This window comes from Leguminivora glycinivorella, chromosome Z (genome assembly GCF_023078275.1).
Source record: "Leguminivora glycinivorella isolate SPB_JAAS2020 chromosome Z, LegGlyc_1.1, whole genome shotgun sequence".
NCBI classification, from domain to species: Eukaryota; Metazoa; Arthropoda; class Insecta; order Lepidoptera; family Tortricidae; genus Leguminivora; species Leguminivora glycinivorella.
Window position 1 is genome coordinate 2860572 of NC_062998.1, and position 18779 is coordinate 2879350.

An 18779-nucleotide genomic window follows, 5' to 3' on the forward strand; every position below is an offset into this window, starting at 1 on the left:
AGTGTAGCTATTTTGAGTTATTCAAATAAAACAACATGAATAGTCTGAATTTAATTATGTATATATCACAACATCCACTGCATAAGCACATCAGCTCCGAACATTTAATTTAAAAAGTCTTTTTTTACGATTGCACCTTACGGGGCACTGTTTTTTACACCTGCATCCGACAATTTCGAGGCATGTTTCTGCAGCAACAGGCAACGTTGCGGGCAAGTAGGCTCCCAAATCCCAATTGTTACAGACTTTCGTCCAGCCACAAGTAGCAAATAATGGCAAATTTTGAATTGGGAACCCTTACAAAAATGGTGCAAGGCAGCTTTTGTCGGTGAAATGCTGTTAATTTGGCGGTCTTTTTTGGTTAATAACTATTTTCGGCACTCGTTAACCAAAGTACAGGACGCAGATCTGGAATAATAAATATGTCAAGTAAGAATTATCCATAAATTATGCAAATCATATAGATAACTAACTATTTCACAAGATGTATTAGGATCAGATGTAATATCTGACCTATCATATCAATCGATCATTTCATGTAATATAAATAGTTAAATTCAGACTATATAGGAGTGTGTTGTTTAATTTGAAGTACTCTAAATAACTACACTTTTTGAGAGCTTTGAGTACCTTTACCTCACCTCATCGAATCATACAAGCTGACCCGTACCGTACATCAAGATCGCCCTGCCACGTCACTTTCGTTATTTTTTATCTCGCGTTTCGTAATATATTTATATAACAAACTATATATTTTCATAAACTACATAAATGTGGTTTTTCATTCATATTTATTGATTTTAGATATATATTGTATAGAAAGAACAAAATAGGATAATGTTATAAAATAGTTATCACATTTAATTTTTTTTTAATTTTTGTATTTTTTTTATTTTAAGTACATTAATCACTAAAATAGCCATAAAATACAATGACTACGGCTTTCGTGTGTTAAAAATAGTGATTATACCTGAAATCATTGACAAAACTTATTGAAATGAGCATTCAAATCACCCTATCGGGCGATGTAAATTATTTTTTATCACTCGTCGTATAATATATTTCTATAACAAATTATACATTTTCTAAAACTAGATAAATGTACCTATTAAATAATATTTTTTATTTAGAAAAACCATTACAGTTTTCATAAAATGTGTAATAATATGTATAAAAAAAAATCTCGTTTTCAGATTTTCCCATTTTATTTTGTATTTTTGTTCTAAAATACATTTTTTTTGTTCCAAAAATGAATTCCTCGTCCTCCATTTATCCGAAAATGATATATCGCATGCCCTATTTTGTATAGTTTTAGAGAAATATGGTTTCAAAGGAAGCGCGGAGGCGCCAGCCTTCCCCCCCTCCTCCTTCCTAAATTAAGGGGGGCTCTCGATGCCTCCCGATCTTTATCTACTCAGGACCACCAAATGAACAACTGTGCCAAGTCTCAGTGCTTAATCATAAAATGCAGGGTTCCCATACAAGACATAGCAATAGCGTCCCCAGTAGAAGAGGCACTGTGACAACAACACTTCAAAAATCCTTTCAAAGTGAAACAGATAGTTACGTTTACCATAAGAGGGAGTGAGACAGACACACGCGGGCTTCAAATTTGCCTCACCAAAAATACGTTACACATGACTCGAAAGAAAACAATCTTATGCGCCGCAAGTTTTCATACATTTTACGCCTTTTTGATCCCAGGATAGTTAACTTGCTCGCAAAAATCGCGCGAAAAATCAGACGATTTCGCGTGAACCACATCTTTTGTCTCTGTCGCATTTGTGAAGTCATGAATAAATGCAGCTGAGATGCAAAATGTTGTTTTTCGCGGCAGGTCTTCATTTTTGAATTTTTTGATAGCTATTATTGTGCTAACACATTGACCAGTATAACGTGATCTACCGCAGCAATAGAGTTTGTATGGCTATTGTTATGTGTAATCAGGGAGCTCTCTTAGACTGGACGTTGAAATGGTAACTCAAGTGTTTTGAATATTCGGAATACCAAGCATACCAACACAGAGGACCAACCACTGAGAAGATGCGTTTACGAAGCTTGCTTAAAAACAATTACAAGATTACTGACCGAAATATAATATAAATTATGTGAAGCATGGTAGTTTAATTAAGTATTTAATCAGTAATAGAAAGAATAATTCATTTCTTAATTCAATAGAATGATAAATAAATCCGACACGAAACGTAATTCACAGGCGGTTGACGTTGACAGTAATGACAGTTTACAGAAGAAAAGTTAGTTTGTACGTACTTAGTTGCATTAGCAATATTTGCATAAAGTTTAGTTTTGTCCTACAGTGATAATACTAATAAATGAGCCAAAATGTAATAATGGTGACAACTTTTACACAATCAAATATACCTGTGATTCTGCCTTAGTGTCATTTGTGTGCAAAAAAATAGTGAAACTGAACTGAAAAGACTTACCGGCGTCGCGAATGTTGATGGTGTTTTTAATTACTATCATATTGCTTTTAAAACACATGGAGTGGTAGGTTTGTTATTTTTATGTAAAAGTGGTACTAATTATAAAACAATACGAACTTTAGTTTGTTTTAAAACATGCAGTTTTATGGTAACTATGCTAATCAAAGTATGTTATTATTAAGCTGTTAATAATATGAAACCACTGTAATTTGTAGCAGTAATTTAAATGGAACAAACTGTAAATAATATTATTCAATGGCAAAATTAGACCCAGTTCCATAAAAACATCAAATTAAGTTGTTATGCAGGCCTCTATGACAGTCCTTGAAATATTTTTTAATTTTATCTATTTTCTCTTGTTAAATGTTCAAGTACTCATTATGACTAATGAAATTTAGTATGTATAAAGGATATTTACCTAGTACACAACTACACATACTAGTTTTTGTTGCCGATGGATTTTGTCAAACAGCCGATGCTAGAAATTATATATATATACAGATCAGTACCTCACCTCATTTGAAGTAAGACATTGTAACACCTCATTTTTGGAAATGAGGTACTCATACAAACTCATTTGAAATTGATGTCCTACCCATCACTAAAGGGTTCCTAGTTGACTACGGAACCCTAAAAAAGGCCAATTGTTAGGTTGGTCAATGTGAGCTTGGCAAATAAAACAATAATAATATGATAAGTTGGGAAATGATAATGAACATTCGGCGGAATAAAATTCCGCGAAACGTGAGTTGGGAAGTGATATTCGGCCATACAGCTTTCGACGATAAATAAAAGAACCATCATACAACACAAAACTTGTCAAAAATCGATGAAAACTAAGTGGAGCCCCTTAAAGTGGACAGAAAGAACGATCTCTACGACTTGGTTATCGATTATCTGTACGGTACTATATTTTATTTCGGTGTACTATATTTTTTACACGGAATTTTCTAAAATACTATATTTCCCTAAAAAAAAGTTGGCAACCCTAGGTATAGCCCCGGCGATTATCGTTAGACTTACAAGCCACAGGTCACAAGTTCAAATCTCAGTCGTCGCATACGTTTTTACAGCTTTTTTAATTATTTTTTTAAGGTTTTATTTATATTATAAGTTGATGAGTACAAGCTACTGCAATGACATTAAATACAAGGACGCACAATTCATAACAAAAATGTTTTAAAAATCTGGGTCTAAATTGCATTTATAACATTCTTGTTGATGCTAATAACGTTAACTTCTTATCTGCTTAGGAAAAAAATCGTTCATGTCATAACCAACATAGTGTATAAAGACCTAAGTATCAAAATTGCAAATGGAACTGCCACACACTAAAAACTCTTTATCAAAATACCTTTTGTCATAATATGCTCAAATGACTTATATGTCAAAATGAATTGCGAACGAATATTGAACGAATGGAGCCGCTACCAATATATAATAAGTAGGTATGTAGGTATTAGATATTTCCAATTTATTCCATAAATATAAATACCTAAAAAAGGCCGCAATTTTACTTCTTCATTACATAAACTTTAAAAATACCCTACTGTATCATCTTTATCTTGGTCACTTGTACTCCGTTTATTACAATAAATGTATGTAATGTATGTATGTGTAAATTTCCTGAAATAAATGTCATATCTTGTTGTCACAAAGAAAAATTTACAAGGCTTCCAAGAATCTCGAGCTGGAAGGATACAAATTAAAATATTTTCTATGAAAACAATTAAATTCGACAGCAGACAACCCAAAGGTTTATCGGATTTATTTATTATAGGCATTTGTTTTAAATTAAATACCAGTGGTTCTGATCTGATAGTGTAGGATATTCTTTAAAATTTATTTTCAAAAGGAGATTTAATGTTGGTAATGCCATTCAAATAATATTAGAAGTGTCTAATACGCGAGTGTTCGAATTTAATTATAGGATAGCACATATTGAAAGTACTGTAATATGGGTACAAAAGCCTGCCTATTGAAATATAAAATACATAGCAAAAAGTATAGAAAGGACCTACTTTTCGACTTTTTATTTACACTACGTACCGACCATACAACTGACTCTAATTAATCTTGGTATTAAAAAGAGTAAAATGTAGTACGTTTTTCCATTATCCGATCCGATATCGGATGTCGGACCGATATTCCATACATTACAGGCGGAATCTTGGATTCTTCTATTGATATCCTTCCGACATCCGTTATCGGATCGGATAATGTGAAAACGGTCTAATAGCGACTCAATAGTTTTTGTTCCTTGAAAGTCATTAATTTGAACAAATAAAATTATTCATTGAAATCTATACAATTACAACGAGTATTATAATGTATAATACATTCATTTTGTAATGTAATCCAAAGAAATAACTTATAAGAAATATATTCTACCCTTTTTGCTTGTTTTCTGATTACTATTTAGCCAATTTTTCATTGACTCATACCATGGACTTTCAATATTAGGGACTGAGCTCACACTTTTTTTGCCATACTAAATTGAACTTTATCACCGGTGCAGAAAGGCGTTCTTATCAGACTAGTAAAAGTGTGTCCACATGAGAGGGTCAAAGTTGGGGCTGGTGTCCCTCTCGCACTTGTGACCAGTGTTAAAGAGATTACTACAGTAGTAGTATTTTTACCTGTATGATAACTAAGTTTATAAACTTCTTAAATTATTTTTGTATTATATCGAGGCAAGGATATTAATACCTTGTAATGAATTGGTAAGTCATTATTATGAAGCCATAAAACCAAAGATTTGCGCAATTAAAAAAAACCTTTAATTCGGTATTAGTAGATTTGGTAGTAACTTTGAATATTGACTGGTATCCCCAAATAATGACAGTGATGACGTCATTCAAATAATTTTGACAGTGGCAATAAGTGCGAGATCACCAGCCCCAACTTTACCCTCTCATGTGGACACACTTTTTGGCCTAACAACTCAATCTAGCTTAATGATATATAAATCTATTAGTCATACCGGACAACTGTCACTGTACAGTTGTAATCCTTATTACAAGGGCATAACGTCTAGCGATGGTTAGCTAAGACAGAGTATTGCGGTTAGTAGGAACGACGCACGATGTTGAACCTTAGGTTACCTTCAATCAATACTAATACTGAAAGACAATTTTTAAACTTATTGCATTACATGTGTCTAACAAAATTTCAATGAAATGGGTTGTAAATCTAATACTAAAAAATAAATATTTAAAAAGAGAGGGTTTAAAAGGGTGTAAAAGATAAAAAAATAACAAGAAAAAAAGATTTCCACTGCCGAGGATCGAACCCACGACGTCAGGTCAGGAGCGCGCCCATCGTCTTACGCTACTATAACTGAGCTATTTAAGCGATAGTGAAGGTGGCGAAATATATTATTATACCGCGATGTAATGAAAATACGAATGAATAACTAACTTTTGAAATAATGCAGAAAATGACATCGTCAATAAGAGTTTGTAGGTAAATGAAAAATATGAAAATACTTCTTTCAGTACAGATTTTAGCGCTTCTTGGCGTGCATTTAAAGGTGGATTATTTTTTATACTTCTTTAGTTTGATCTTAACGAAAAGTCTGTTCCAATTTTTTTGCTGATATAATTTTTGCCCCGAATGTTATTCTGAGCTAGTAAAATACTGAACTTCCGTTTTGTTTTTAGGGTGGTTTCAGTAGAAATAGTGTTTCAACACATAATGTAGATACAAAACAACCATAACTTCACTTGTCCTATTATTGCTTGCGTCATAACTAATTTAATTACTCCGCTTTTTGCTACTACGAAGTATCATTCACAAAAATAGGTGGTTTCTTAATGTGTTATAAAGATCATAAATTAAAGTAGTCGAATTTAAAACAAAAGTCCTGATACCATTTTCGCCTGATTTTTAGTGAACTAAAATAATCTTTTTTTTATTATATTATACGTTTCTTGTCACAAATTTTGGTGGCTTAACTAAAAAAACTGTACCAAATTACCAAACTTAATTTTTGGTGAGATAAAAAGTACTGTTATAGAATTAAGTTATTTTCCCAGTAGTAGCAAGACCGGATAGCTCTTGGGGTAATTATGTTTTATGAGTTTTGATAGATGACAACCACAATCAGTGTCGATTTTGACCACCGCAAGCACTGCGATCGCTTTGCTTACCCCCTCCATGCACTTCGCACGAAGCCAATAACCAGGCAGCATTTTTTTAAACTGCGGGGCGCGCGTAATTTTGGATATGGAATAATTCATTAATATATTACGTACTCAGTCAATTTCATTTATTTGCATCAAAGCCACGGGGGGTCAATCCGCGGCAAGACTAACATGAGTTACGATTTTATGGCATGTTCCATTTATTCACGATGCAAGTTCAAGTGATAATCTATATTCTACATCTAAATAAGTGTCACTTTCCCGTTATATGCAACATGCATCTGCTTTCATTTGCATCTGTAGTTCAAATAAACAATCAATGAAGTCGTGACTCATGTTACTTTTCCGTGGATTCACCCCGGGGGCCACGGGGGTAGGAGTAGAACGTTATATTTTTGACGGCATGTGTATGTGTAGGTGTACTCAGTCAAATTAGTCACAAATTTTCTGTGGAACTATACACATTCGCGCCTATTTTTTTTTTTAATTTGTTACTATTTTCTAGTGACGTAAATGTATTCACAGGCTTACCTCTGGCGGTCGGGCTTATTTTCTTCTTTATTTATTTATTCCTTAAATTAACATCAACAGTCTAGCTAAACATGTCAAACGTACAGGAGGGTAAAAACATGAAACACACAAAGGAGGGTATAAACATACACTTATATAAAAAAAATAGTGCGGCAGAACATGAAAAAATAGTACCTCTCTACTGTATTTACACGGGGGCGACTATCTTTTGTTCGTTTTTATCACCGGTAGCTCTTCGCTTACTCGTTTTTGGTGGAGCCAGTGCCTTGTGGCTAACTTGCTGAGTAAACGTTTGTATTTTAGTACCGAGAAAATTTAGGCGTTACCTCTGGCGGTCGGAAGCCCTGCGTGCCCGCGCGGTTAGCGCGCGGCGGCGCCCACACGGCGCACTCGCCGCACACGCCGCCTGCGCCCGCGCACGCGCACCCGCGCGGCGGGGCGGGCACCACAACTGGCGTTGTCTCGAGAGGCGAGCGCGCACCGCGCGATAAGTCTAGTGCCATGCGCTTCGCGCTTGGGAGCACACAGTCCTGCAGAAAAAGTCAATAGTTAACCCTAGTTCACGAACACTACAAATATATATAGTATATACATACTAGCTTTTGCCCGCGGCTTCGCTGACATTAAATTCGAAAATTTCGGAATGCTACATACAAACTTCCACCCCCAATTTTAGGGAAGTGGGGTGTTAGAAAAAGACAAAACGCCATGTCTTTCTCCATTCCTTCATAAATGAAATATAACAAGATCATACCACCCCATACATTAAAATGCGACCGCCTACGAACGCGCTTACACTCCACCACACATAGGTAGATGGCGCCACAAAAAATGCCTTGTTGCCACCGATTATTTGTAGATTGGCATTAAGTGTCAATTCCGAGCCGTAAATCTATGTCAAAAGTGACACTTAAAACCATCTACAAGTATAATCGAAAGCTACAAGACATTTTTTTGTGGCGCCATCTATGTGTAGTGGAGTGTAAGCGCGGTCTTAGGCGGTCGCGTTTTAATTTAATGTATGGGATGGTATGATCTTGTTATATTTAAGACCCCTTATTCCTTAGAGCGCTCATCAATTTCACGAAACGGCCATCGATAGATGGCGTTGGCGCTCGGTACGCGAGCACCGGCAACTCAACGCGCGTTTCAACGCAGACACGAATAATCTTGATAGTTTTGAATTAAATTGCTAATAACATAATTTTCAATTTTATATGGGGACTCTTTATTTAATTTCATATTCATGGTATGGTAGTAGTAAATAAGGTATATGAATGTAGTAAAAGTATAGTATTAGTCTACATGTACATATATAAATTCAGGTTTCCTAATTGATTGATTCAACAACCAACACCGCTGAGCCGAAACTACGAAAGCTAGAATGTCGAAATTTGTATAGATTGCATTAACAAAATTTCGAAGAGATAAGAATCGATTATGAAAATTTACACCCCTAGTAGAGGGAAAAAGGGGGTGAAAGTTTGTAGCGGGATCAATTTGTTTTAATTTTATTAGGAAAATTTTAGTTAGGAACTTGAAATTAGAGAATAGTTTAATAGTGATTTCTGTTTTTTAGGGTTCAGTAGTCAACTAGGAACTCTTATAGTTTCGCCATGTCTGTCTGTCCATCCGTCCGTCCGTCCGTCCGTCCGTCCGCGGATAATCTCAGTAACCGTAAGCACTAGAAATCTGAAATTTAGTAACAATATGTATATCAATCACGTCAACAAAGTGCAAAAATAAAAAAATGGAAAAAAATGTTTTATTAGGGTACCCCCCCTACATGTAAAGTGGGGGCTGATTTTTTTTTTCATTCCAACCCCAACGTGTGATATATTTTTGGATAGGTATTTAAAAATGAATAAGGGTTTACTAAGATCGTTTTTTGATAATATTAATATTTTCGGAAATTATCACAGTTATAGTGACTTTCATATTTTTATAAGAACAGCATGCACTTACGTCCAGAACAGTGACATTTGGTGCATTGGAACTGCTCATGATGTGTCACTTTTTAACCGTCGCCTCAAATCTGAGAGATTTGAGGCGAGGTTCTCAATTCATCTGTATGTTTATTTATTTTTTTCATTTTTTTATGTTTGTTCCTCGATATCTCCGTTGTTACTGGACCGATTAAAAAAAAAAACATTGAATGTATATGAATACAGATAAAAAAAAAGTAGTAGATAAAAAAAAAATATCTGCTCCCTCTTTACATGTAGGGGTACCCTAATAAAACATTTATTATTATTAACGACCTTCCACATATTTATAATGAGCCCAAACATGATGGGGTTATGATGAGGAGAATAGCAGTTCTGTTGACCACCTCCTGACTCCATCATGAGAACTTGGACCTCGTCTAGTTCGATGATGCTCGTCAGCCCAAATCGAATGAGCCCGAACATGATGGGGTTATGATGAGGAGAATAGCAGTTCTGTTGGCCACCTCCTGACTCCATCATGAGACCCTGGACCTCATCTAGTTCGATGGTGCTCGTCAGCCCAAATCTAATGAGCCCAAACATGATGGGGTTATGATGAGGAGAATAGCAGTTCTGTTGACCACCTCCTGACTCCATCATGAGACCTTGGACCTCATCTAGTTCGATGGTGCTCGTCAGCCCAAATCTAATGAGCCCAAACATGATGGGGTTATGATGAGGAGAATAGCAGTTCTGTTGACCACCTCCTGACTCCATCATGAGACCTTGGACCTCATCTAGTTAGATGGTGCTCGTCAGCCCAAATCTAATGAGCCCGAACATGATGGGGTTATGATGAGGAGAATAGCAGTTCTGTTGGCCACCTGCTGACCCCGTCATGAGACCTTGGACCTCATCAAGTTCAATGGTGCTCGTCAGCCCAAATCTAATGAGCCCAAACATGATGGGGTTATGATGAGGAGAATAGCAGTTCTGTTGACCACCGCCTGACTCCATCATGAGACCCTGGACCTCATCTAGTTCGATGGTGCTCGTCAGCCCAAATCTAATGAGCCCAAACATGATGGGGTTATGATGAGGAGAATAGCAGTTCTGTTGACCACCTCCTGACTCCATCATGAGACCTTGGACCTCATCTAGTTCGATGGTGCTCGTCAGCCCAAATCTAATGAGCCCGAACATGATGGGGTTATGATGAGGAGAATAGCAGTTCTGTTGGCCACCTCCTGACTCCATCATGAGACCTTGGACCTCATCTAGATCGATGGTGCTCATCAGCCCAAATCTAATGAGCCCAAACATGGTGGAGTTATGATAAGTAGAATAGCAGTTCTGTTGAACATCTCCTGCCTGACTCCATCATCATGAGAACCAGAACCTCATCCTGGTCCCAAAATATAATAATAATTCAAACTCTCAACAAACTTCACGTATAACTTAAAATCCAAAATCATATGAAAAGCATGTCGAATGCTAAAATTGCATAAGGTGTAAAAAGGATCAAGATTTGTTTTGTTTAGTCGCAGTTTACGGCACTTCTCGGAACTATCGAGCTGCTTACGAAAGCTAGGTGCGCCGGACGATCAAACGCAGGTCCGTTGTCTTCGAGCGCTCGGCGCAGACTGAGCGGGCTCGCGTTAGCACAGTGTCTTTTATTCGAATTTTAGGTGTTTTAAAAACATATCTATCGACAGAAAGGTATGTCTTATATGTATGATTTTTTTCTTATAGATCAAAAAGAAGTTCTAGTTTAGGATAATATTATTTAAGAGTTACAAAAAATGCAGGAATCGCAGGAAAAATACATAATGTAAACCTCTTTTTATCGAAAAAATGGGGAGGATACGGAAGGTTATTTATCCACCATTTCAAGTAAATCTTAAAATGTCAAAGTATTAGCTAACTCGTACAGGATATAACAAATAGGATTGTGATCATTTATTACCCCAAATAACATTTTTAACAGCACAATCACGATTCTAAACGAGCTATCCCACTACGAAATTTGAAAACGTCTTCCGAAAAAACTGATTTTTCGGAAGTATAAAAAGACATATTTTAAAGTAGTACCAATTGACTTTCTAGCTTAAGATATGTACTTTTAGGAACATTATAATTTTTTTAATAATCATTTATAGTTTCTTTATAATTTTGAATGAAAAAGGTTCTATTTTGCAAAAAACGCTCGTCTTTAGGAGTAAGGCCTCTTAATCTATGATTCCTTCAACTATTTCCACTTAAAAAATCACGTCAATTCGTCGCTCCGTTTCGCCGTGAAAGACGGACAATAAAACACACTTTCCTATTTATATTATTAGTATGGATTATATGCAATGGAGTAGATATTAATAGGGGGCGCCGCCGTCTATGTAAACCGTTTTGCATGTTTTTTTCTGATGATAGCGTTGTCGTAAGTATTATTTAATCTGTGGCGTTGACGTTTTTTTTAATTTGACGTTTAGGAAACAAATGACTAGTGCATTGCAGTCTTAGGTCTGCAATGTTCTATGAAAGTCCATTACCATATCATCCTCAATTCCTCACTCAGCGCACCAGATACGTAGTATAATACTTCCCGACATAATTTGAAGTACGTTTGACATTTCATTGCAAGTTTGAGAAAAAAATTAATCCATACTAATATTATAAATGGGAAAGTGTGTGTATGTTTGTTTGTCCGTCTTTCACGGCAAAACGGAGCGATGAATTGACGTGATTTTTTAAGTGGAAATAGTTGAAGGAATGGAGAATGACATAGGCTACTTTTTGTCTGTTTCTAATGCGAGCGAAGCCGCGGCCAAAAGCTAGTATACAATATGTACTAACATCATCTCTTATCCGTTTGAGCGGCTGGTGCGCGGGCGGAGGCTGCGGCGGCGCGGCCGTGTGCTGCGCTAGCCCGAAGTCCACTAACGCGTACCTGCAACCAAACACATTTATTTACATCTAGAGGATTAGAGCGTTTTCACATTATCCCATCCGATATCGAATTTAGAAAGGATCTCAAAGGCAAAAATCTAAGATAGCGGCTCGGCGGACAATTTACGCTAGTTGACTACAAATAACTTGCATTTACTGATGTATGGAGTTACAACTCTTCCCTTACTTATTCCTCTATGCTTCTAGTCAAACCAGCTTCTTTTAAGGAACTGTCAAAACGAATTTGAACGATTTGCTTAATATGGAATGAATATGAAGTCGAGTCGAGTAACGTCATAGTACGGCAGTTATCACAATTTAGCTTAAAATTGAACAATTTCACGTGCTGCCTACCCCTTTGAGAATACAGCTGTGAGTGTATGTATAGTAAAGCCAGTGACTCACCGCCGCCGTTCTCTGTCGTAGAGAAAGTTGCTGGGTTTCACGTCGCGATGTATGACTCCAAAGGTGTGGACGTGCCTTAGCGCGGTCAAGAGGGCGCGCATGTATTGCCGGAGTTCGATCGCGTCCATGTCTCCAACGTATTCCTGTTACAAAAAAACTTTGATGTGACATAATTATTTCAGTATCCATACTAATCCATACTAATATTATTTTTCTCATTTAATGGTGTCATCGGAAGATCAGTGCTGGAAGTCGCCAGCAATACGCCGAAATGAGGCCGTTTCGTGACACTTCGTTCTTTTATATTTTGTTTTTAACGTTTTTAATTTTAATAGTCTGTTACGAATAAATCATACTATTTTCCTCAATGTTGAGTGATTTTACTGACCGAAAACTTCTGATGAGGTATATAAGGCATAATGAAGACGACGTGGTCCAAGTTCCGAAGGCACAGCTCCACACCGATCACATGATTCTTGCCGCTGGAACAAACATTCACATTAGTAATCACACAGAGAATCGACTATAGAGAATTACCGTCAATGTAAAATGTATAGTCACAGTGCAGACTGGCATCTGTCGACACAGGCTTAAAACTTTTGAACGTTAGTTTTGACAATTTGGCTTATATTCTTAACTTGATATTTGATAAAATTGTCAACCAAAGGTGTAGCGCCATCTAGACGTACATTTCTGTTGATGCTTCCGAGCAAGGACGATTATAAAGGACCAGCAGAGTCCATACTAAATACCGTACCCCGTTGGCAGCCGTAAATCTATGTCACTAGATGTCACTAAGAGTGTCATTTGAATAAAAATGTCGTTTTTTTTTTTAAATACGCACGCGGTAGTTCAACGGCATTATAATTGATACAGTGAAAAGTATATAGATGACGCTAGGGGCCCGTGTCATGTTTCAGTCCCTGTTTACAACGCAAGCCATCGTTCTTATTTTGAATTATGACAATCATGCAAAAGAGTACCATACTGTCAAATTTTCTATCTCTTTCATTTTGAGCGTGACGTCAATGATTAGTAATATTACTTTCAATATATTTAAAATTTAGATTTTAATGAGGCCATTTCGAACGGTGTTTATGATAGATGATAGATATCATATTGACAATCAATCTCCTGACCGTGTCGCTCATACCAATCCTATCCTATAGTTGAACGAGTGCGACCGAAACAGTTGAGTATTATTGAAGATTTTTGAATGTCTAAAATCTTATTGGTAGTTGTCGAAAACCCGCTTTTTCCATAAAGTGTTGGCGTGACGTCAAGTGGGTGATAGTGATAGGCGTACGAGCAAGTACGCGTTGGATGGTCGACTACTATGCGCAGCGGTTTTTACGCGTACTTACGGTGACACACAATCGAAAAAGGTCGTCGAGCCATAAGTACGCATACCTGCTCGTATCGTACGTTTATCACCCACTTCAGACTGCGTTTCGATCGGCGTTTAGCGACAATGATTATCAGCTCGGCTTCATGGCTTTACGAACCTTAGCTCGGACCATCGAATATGAAACTTATAAACTTCTTTATACACAAGGGTATAAAGAAGTTTATAACCAGGTGCTCCATGACACCATTGCACCAATCTGTCGCCAGCACCGCTACACTTCAAGTCACACAACATCCATACTAATATTATAAATGGGAAAGGGTGTGTGTCTGTTTGTTTGTCCATCTTTCACGGCAAAACGGAGCGACGTATTGACGTGATTTTTTAAGTGGAGATAGTTGAAGGGATGGAAAGTGACATAGGCTACTTTTTGTCTCTTTTTATATCCCCCCACTTCCTTAGAATGGAGGATGGAAGTTTGTGGAGATATTTTCGAATTTAACGCGAGCGAAGCCGCAGCAAAGGCTAGTTAACTATAATAATAAAGAAATCGCAGTAAGGAACTTTATGTAGATTTCATTACTTTTTAGAGATAAACAAGCAGCTCCATCGAGACGGCTATTTTTTACAGAATGTTTTTGGTGGGATATACATAGGCATAGGTATATAACACTAAAAAGGTATCTATTGTCTTAGTCCGTTTTCACATTATCCGATCCGATATCGGATGTCGGAAGGATTTAAATGGAAAATCCAAGATAGCGCCTGTAATGTATGGGGTATCAGTCCTACATCCGATATCGGATCGGATAATGTGAAAACGCATTTAGTCTCATTAATTATTACTTATGTCAGAGTTTCACTAATTATTTTCTTTTATTCATTTATAAAGATCGTTATCAGCGTGCTGTATTGGTAGCAGAGTATGGTTGGCAAAAAAACAAATACACAAGTATTTAAAACATTATATACTAGTTTAACAAATTATGAAATATATATATATATATATATATATTGTCCTCCTTTCGGCCGTTGTTGATCAGGCTAAAATCCGCATCAATTGTTGATCTGCCTTTACGGGCCTGTTACTAAGGAAGTTTTGATTTTATCGTGCTAATATTGCTATACATTAATTCTCCTCCTTGCAACGCTGTGCCTAAGTGTGCCACAAAGCCTCTAACTCGTCATGCACTGGCACGGCAGTTGTTGATCTTGTAACCGCCTTTTTTTTACACACAATAATACTTTGTTGATCAATATAAACATTTCTTGATCAACATTTACTGCGGAATCTAGTATTTTGAAAACGGCGCGGCGCAACGGCAACGTCGCAAAAATGAAACGGAAGTATATTAAAGTGCGATGGGGCTACGTACGCAAGTTTACTGCGTTTTCTGACTCGGTCTGTCATTAGTCTATTTTCGTGCAGTGGACATGTTTTGCAGTTGGATTTGGGTTGGTTAGAAAAATGGAAGACACAACAAGTAGGTAAGTAACTTTAATTTGAATTAAAGACATTAAAGTACTATACATATTTTATTGAATGTTACCTTTATTTTCGTAATTTACGAATACAACTAATAAGTAATAACAAACATGCGTTACCGCGCGTGTGTTGGTGTTCGACGCACATCAAACGAGCCAAATAAGTAACTATTAAGTAAACAAATACGCATTAATATTGTATTGTATACCTACTTAGATATACAAACGTATTTTTACAAGCTTTTATTTATTTTCCCCTGTCTCGTTATATGCCTGTCTGTAAGTAATCAAATCTTGCAATTTAAATTTGATACACTTTGAAATTTGACTGAACTTTGAAAATGCAAAATTATTATGACAAAGAGCTGATCTGATGATGGAGCTGGAAGGTGACCATAGGAACTCTGTGATGAAACAACCAAACACCGTCGTGTTTGGGTTTTTTAGAATTGCCTCAATGATTATAAGTTAACCATGGGAAGGAAAGTACAGTCAGCCAAAAAGCTTGTGTCAAAAATGAAATTTCTGTTAAAAAGCTTACTTGTATGAAATGTCTAATTTTTAACCCCCGACGCAAAAACAACGGTTTGTTATAAGTGTGACGTGTCTGACTGTCTGTCTGTCTGTCTGTTTGTCTGTCTGTCTGTCTGTCTGTGGCATCGTAGCTCCTAAACGGATGAACCGATTTAGATTTCGTTTTTTTTTTGTTTGAAAGCTGAGTTAGTCGGGAGTATTCTCAGCCATGTTTCATGAAAATCGGTCCACTATGTCGCGGACGGGGGTTTTTCAAATTTTTAATTTTGTGGTTATAATCGCTGTTGCTTTATAATCCTCTTCACAATCGAGTCTAGGTTAAAGATAGGCTTAAATTTTTGCATCTTTATGTAATTGAATAAGATGAAAAAATGTAAACATTTATCTTTGATCAAAAATATGTAGGTACCATGTACACTGCCTATTCGCAATTTCCGACTTATTAAACAGACTAAAACCATTCACTTTTTCTAGGTGCCTGTTCAAACACCAGGATTATGTCACCAATATTAGACCCTGATTCACTATCTGAAACATCTTCGATAGTGCCAATTGCGAAGGAAATTAAAATAAGTACCTTTTTTTTTTTTTTATACTACGTCGGTGGCAAACAAGCATACGGTCCGCCTGATGGAAAGCGGTCACCGTAACCTATGAACGCATGCAACGCAAACAGTGTCACATGCGCGTTGCCACCCCATTAGAAACTTGTACATTCCCTTTTGCTGTGTTAAGTACACAGCAAAAAGGAGTGTACAAGTTCCAAGGAGGGTTCGGGTTGCCGACGACTCTAAAGGACAATATACGGAACAAGTTAGTTCCGTAAGTCCTCCCGTCATCAGCACACCGCACCCTCGTTGAGCTCTGGCAGCCTTACTCACCGGCAGGAACACAACACTATGAGTAGGGTCTAGTGCTATTTGGCTGCGGTCTTCTGTAAGGCGGAGGTACTACCCCAGTTGGGCTCTGCTCTAGATTCGAGCGAGACGATATCCGCTGTGCTGTGCCCTACCACACAAAGCGGAATATCATTCGCTATGCCCTACCTCCTACTGAACCTAATACAGATAATATGTACTACGTGATTACGCAATGATTCGGGATTCTGAATCTGAAACTGATGTCGATATGCAGGTGGGTACTACCTATTTATGCTAACTAACCTCTTAAAAGTAGGCACAATGCTATGTTGTACAGTTAGTTTGTCACTTGAATAAGAATATTTTATTCGCATATGTAAATGTGGTAAACAAGTGGGTATAGATATTATGGTGCTACCATAGGTACCATCACATGACAAAAATTTACTTTCCAAGTTTTTACATATGTATTTTTGTTCGATCCATGTATATTATAACCAGACATCAATAAAATAATTATAATAGCATTTTCGGCGGCCGGCGGCATTAGCGGCCGTGTTGTGTTAACAGAATAAAATTGGTATATAGACAATTCCAAAAATGGTTAAATAAGGTAAATTTCAGTGGTGGTACGGCCTTACAAGCCCAAAAGCCTGGCTTGTCTTAGTTAAAATGATTATTAACTACATACGTAAGTAAGACTAACAATTTTAAAGTCAACAAAAATGCACGCGTTACTTATTAGACAACTGGCGATGGCGCTAAAAGTTTTGTATGGTGCCATTTGCCTACTTGGCCTGGACTAACAATTTTAAACCCGACTTAAATACGCACGCTACTTGGTTCTACTGGGGACGCTATTGCACAACACCCTGCATTTTATGATTAAGCACTGAGACTTGGCACAGGTTGTTTCTTGGGTGGCCCTGAGTAGATAAAGATCGGGAGGCATTGAGAGCCCCCCTTAATTTAGGAGGGAAGAGGGGGGGAAGGCTGGCGCCGCCGCGCTTCCTTTGAAACCATATTTCTCTAAAACTATACAAAATAGGGCATGCGATATATCATTTTCGGATAAATGAAGGACGAGGAATTCATTTTTGGAACAAAAAAAATGTATTTTAGAACAAAAATACAAAATAAAATGGGAAAATCTGAAAACGAGATTTTTTTTTATACATATTATTGCACATTGTATGAAAACTGTAATGGTTTTTTCTAAATAAAAAATATTATTTAATGGCTACATTTATCTAGTTTTAGAAAATGTATAATTTGTTATAGAAATATATTATAGGACGAGTGATAAAAAATAATTTACATCGCCCGATAGGGTTATTTGAATGCTCATTTCAATAAGTTTTGTCAATGATTTCAGGTATAATCACTATTTTTAACACACGAAAGCCCTAATCATTGTAGTTTATGCCTATTTTAGTGATTAATTTACTTAAAATAAAAAAAAATACAAAAATTTTAAAAAATATTAAAAATGTAATATTTTTTTTTAACATTATCCTATTTTGTTCTTTCTACACAATATATATCTAAAAGCAATAAATATCAATAAAAAGCCACATTTATGCAGTTTATAAAAATATATAGTTTGTTATATAAATATATTACGAAACGCGAGATAAAAAATAATGAAAATGAAATGTTTAATGTACGGGTCAGCTTGCATTATTCGATGAAGTGAGGTAAAGGTACTACCCGCTATGCAGTGGAGTTCGTCTAGTAATACAGAAATATACTTATTCTAATAACGTTTACACATGTAGGTATATCACGACCCAGTACAGAAAATTGTAAAAGTCCTATAATATAGTTTATTTTGATTGTAAAATAAAATTGCATGTGACTTATATTGCAAAAAAAAGTCTTAATCACGTTCTCCTCTCCTAAAGCAGTTCTGCATGCATAGGCTTGATGATTTTTTAGTTTACTAGCAGAATTTAGTTACTTTCTTTGGGCCCCCTTAAATCGGTTTTACCGGTTTTATCGTCATATTCTTCCTTTCAGTATCAATGATAGTTAGTTATTGCGCAATAGTGCCATAAAAAATAAACTAGATTCGTATTAGCATTAAACATTAATGATTTTTGAACTAAGACATTGCTTTTGTACAAAGGAGAACCTCAAAAAATGGTCTGACTAGA

General features: G+C 36.4%; 1 protein-coding gene across 2 annotated transcripts in view; it reads right to left on the reverse strand.

The window, feature by feature from the left end:
* LOC125241157 (cell division cycle 7-related protein kinase-like) overlaps positions 1–18779 on the reverse strand; it is a 58323-nt gene that overhangs the window by 12199 nt on the left and 27345 nt on the right. For both annotated transcript variants that reach the window (XM_048149498.1, XM_048149499.1), the window contains exons 4-7: positions 12785–12878; positions 12397–12539; positions 11899–11992; positions 7450–7653 (exon numbers count right to left, since the gene is read on the reverse strand). In XM_048149498.1, the coding sequence (XP_048005455.1) occupies positions 7450–7653; positions 11899–11992; positions 12397–12539; positions 12785–12878 (535 nt within the window). The remainder of the gene's footprint in view (positions 1–7449; positions 7654–11898; positions 11993–12396; positions 12540–12784; positions 12879–18779) is intronic.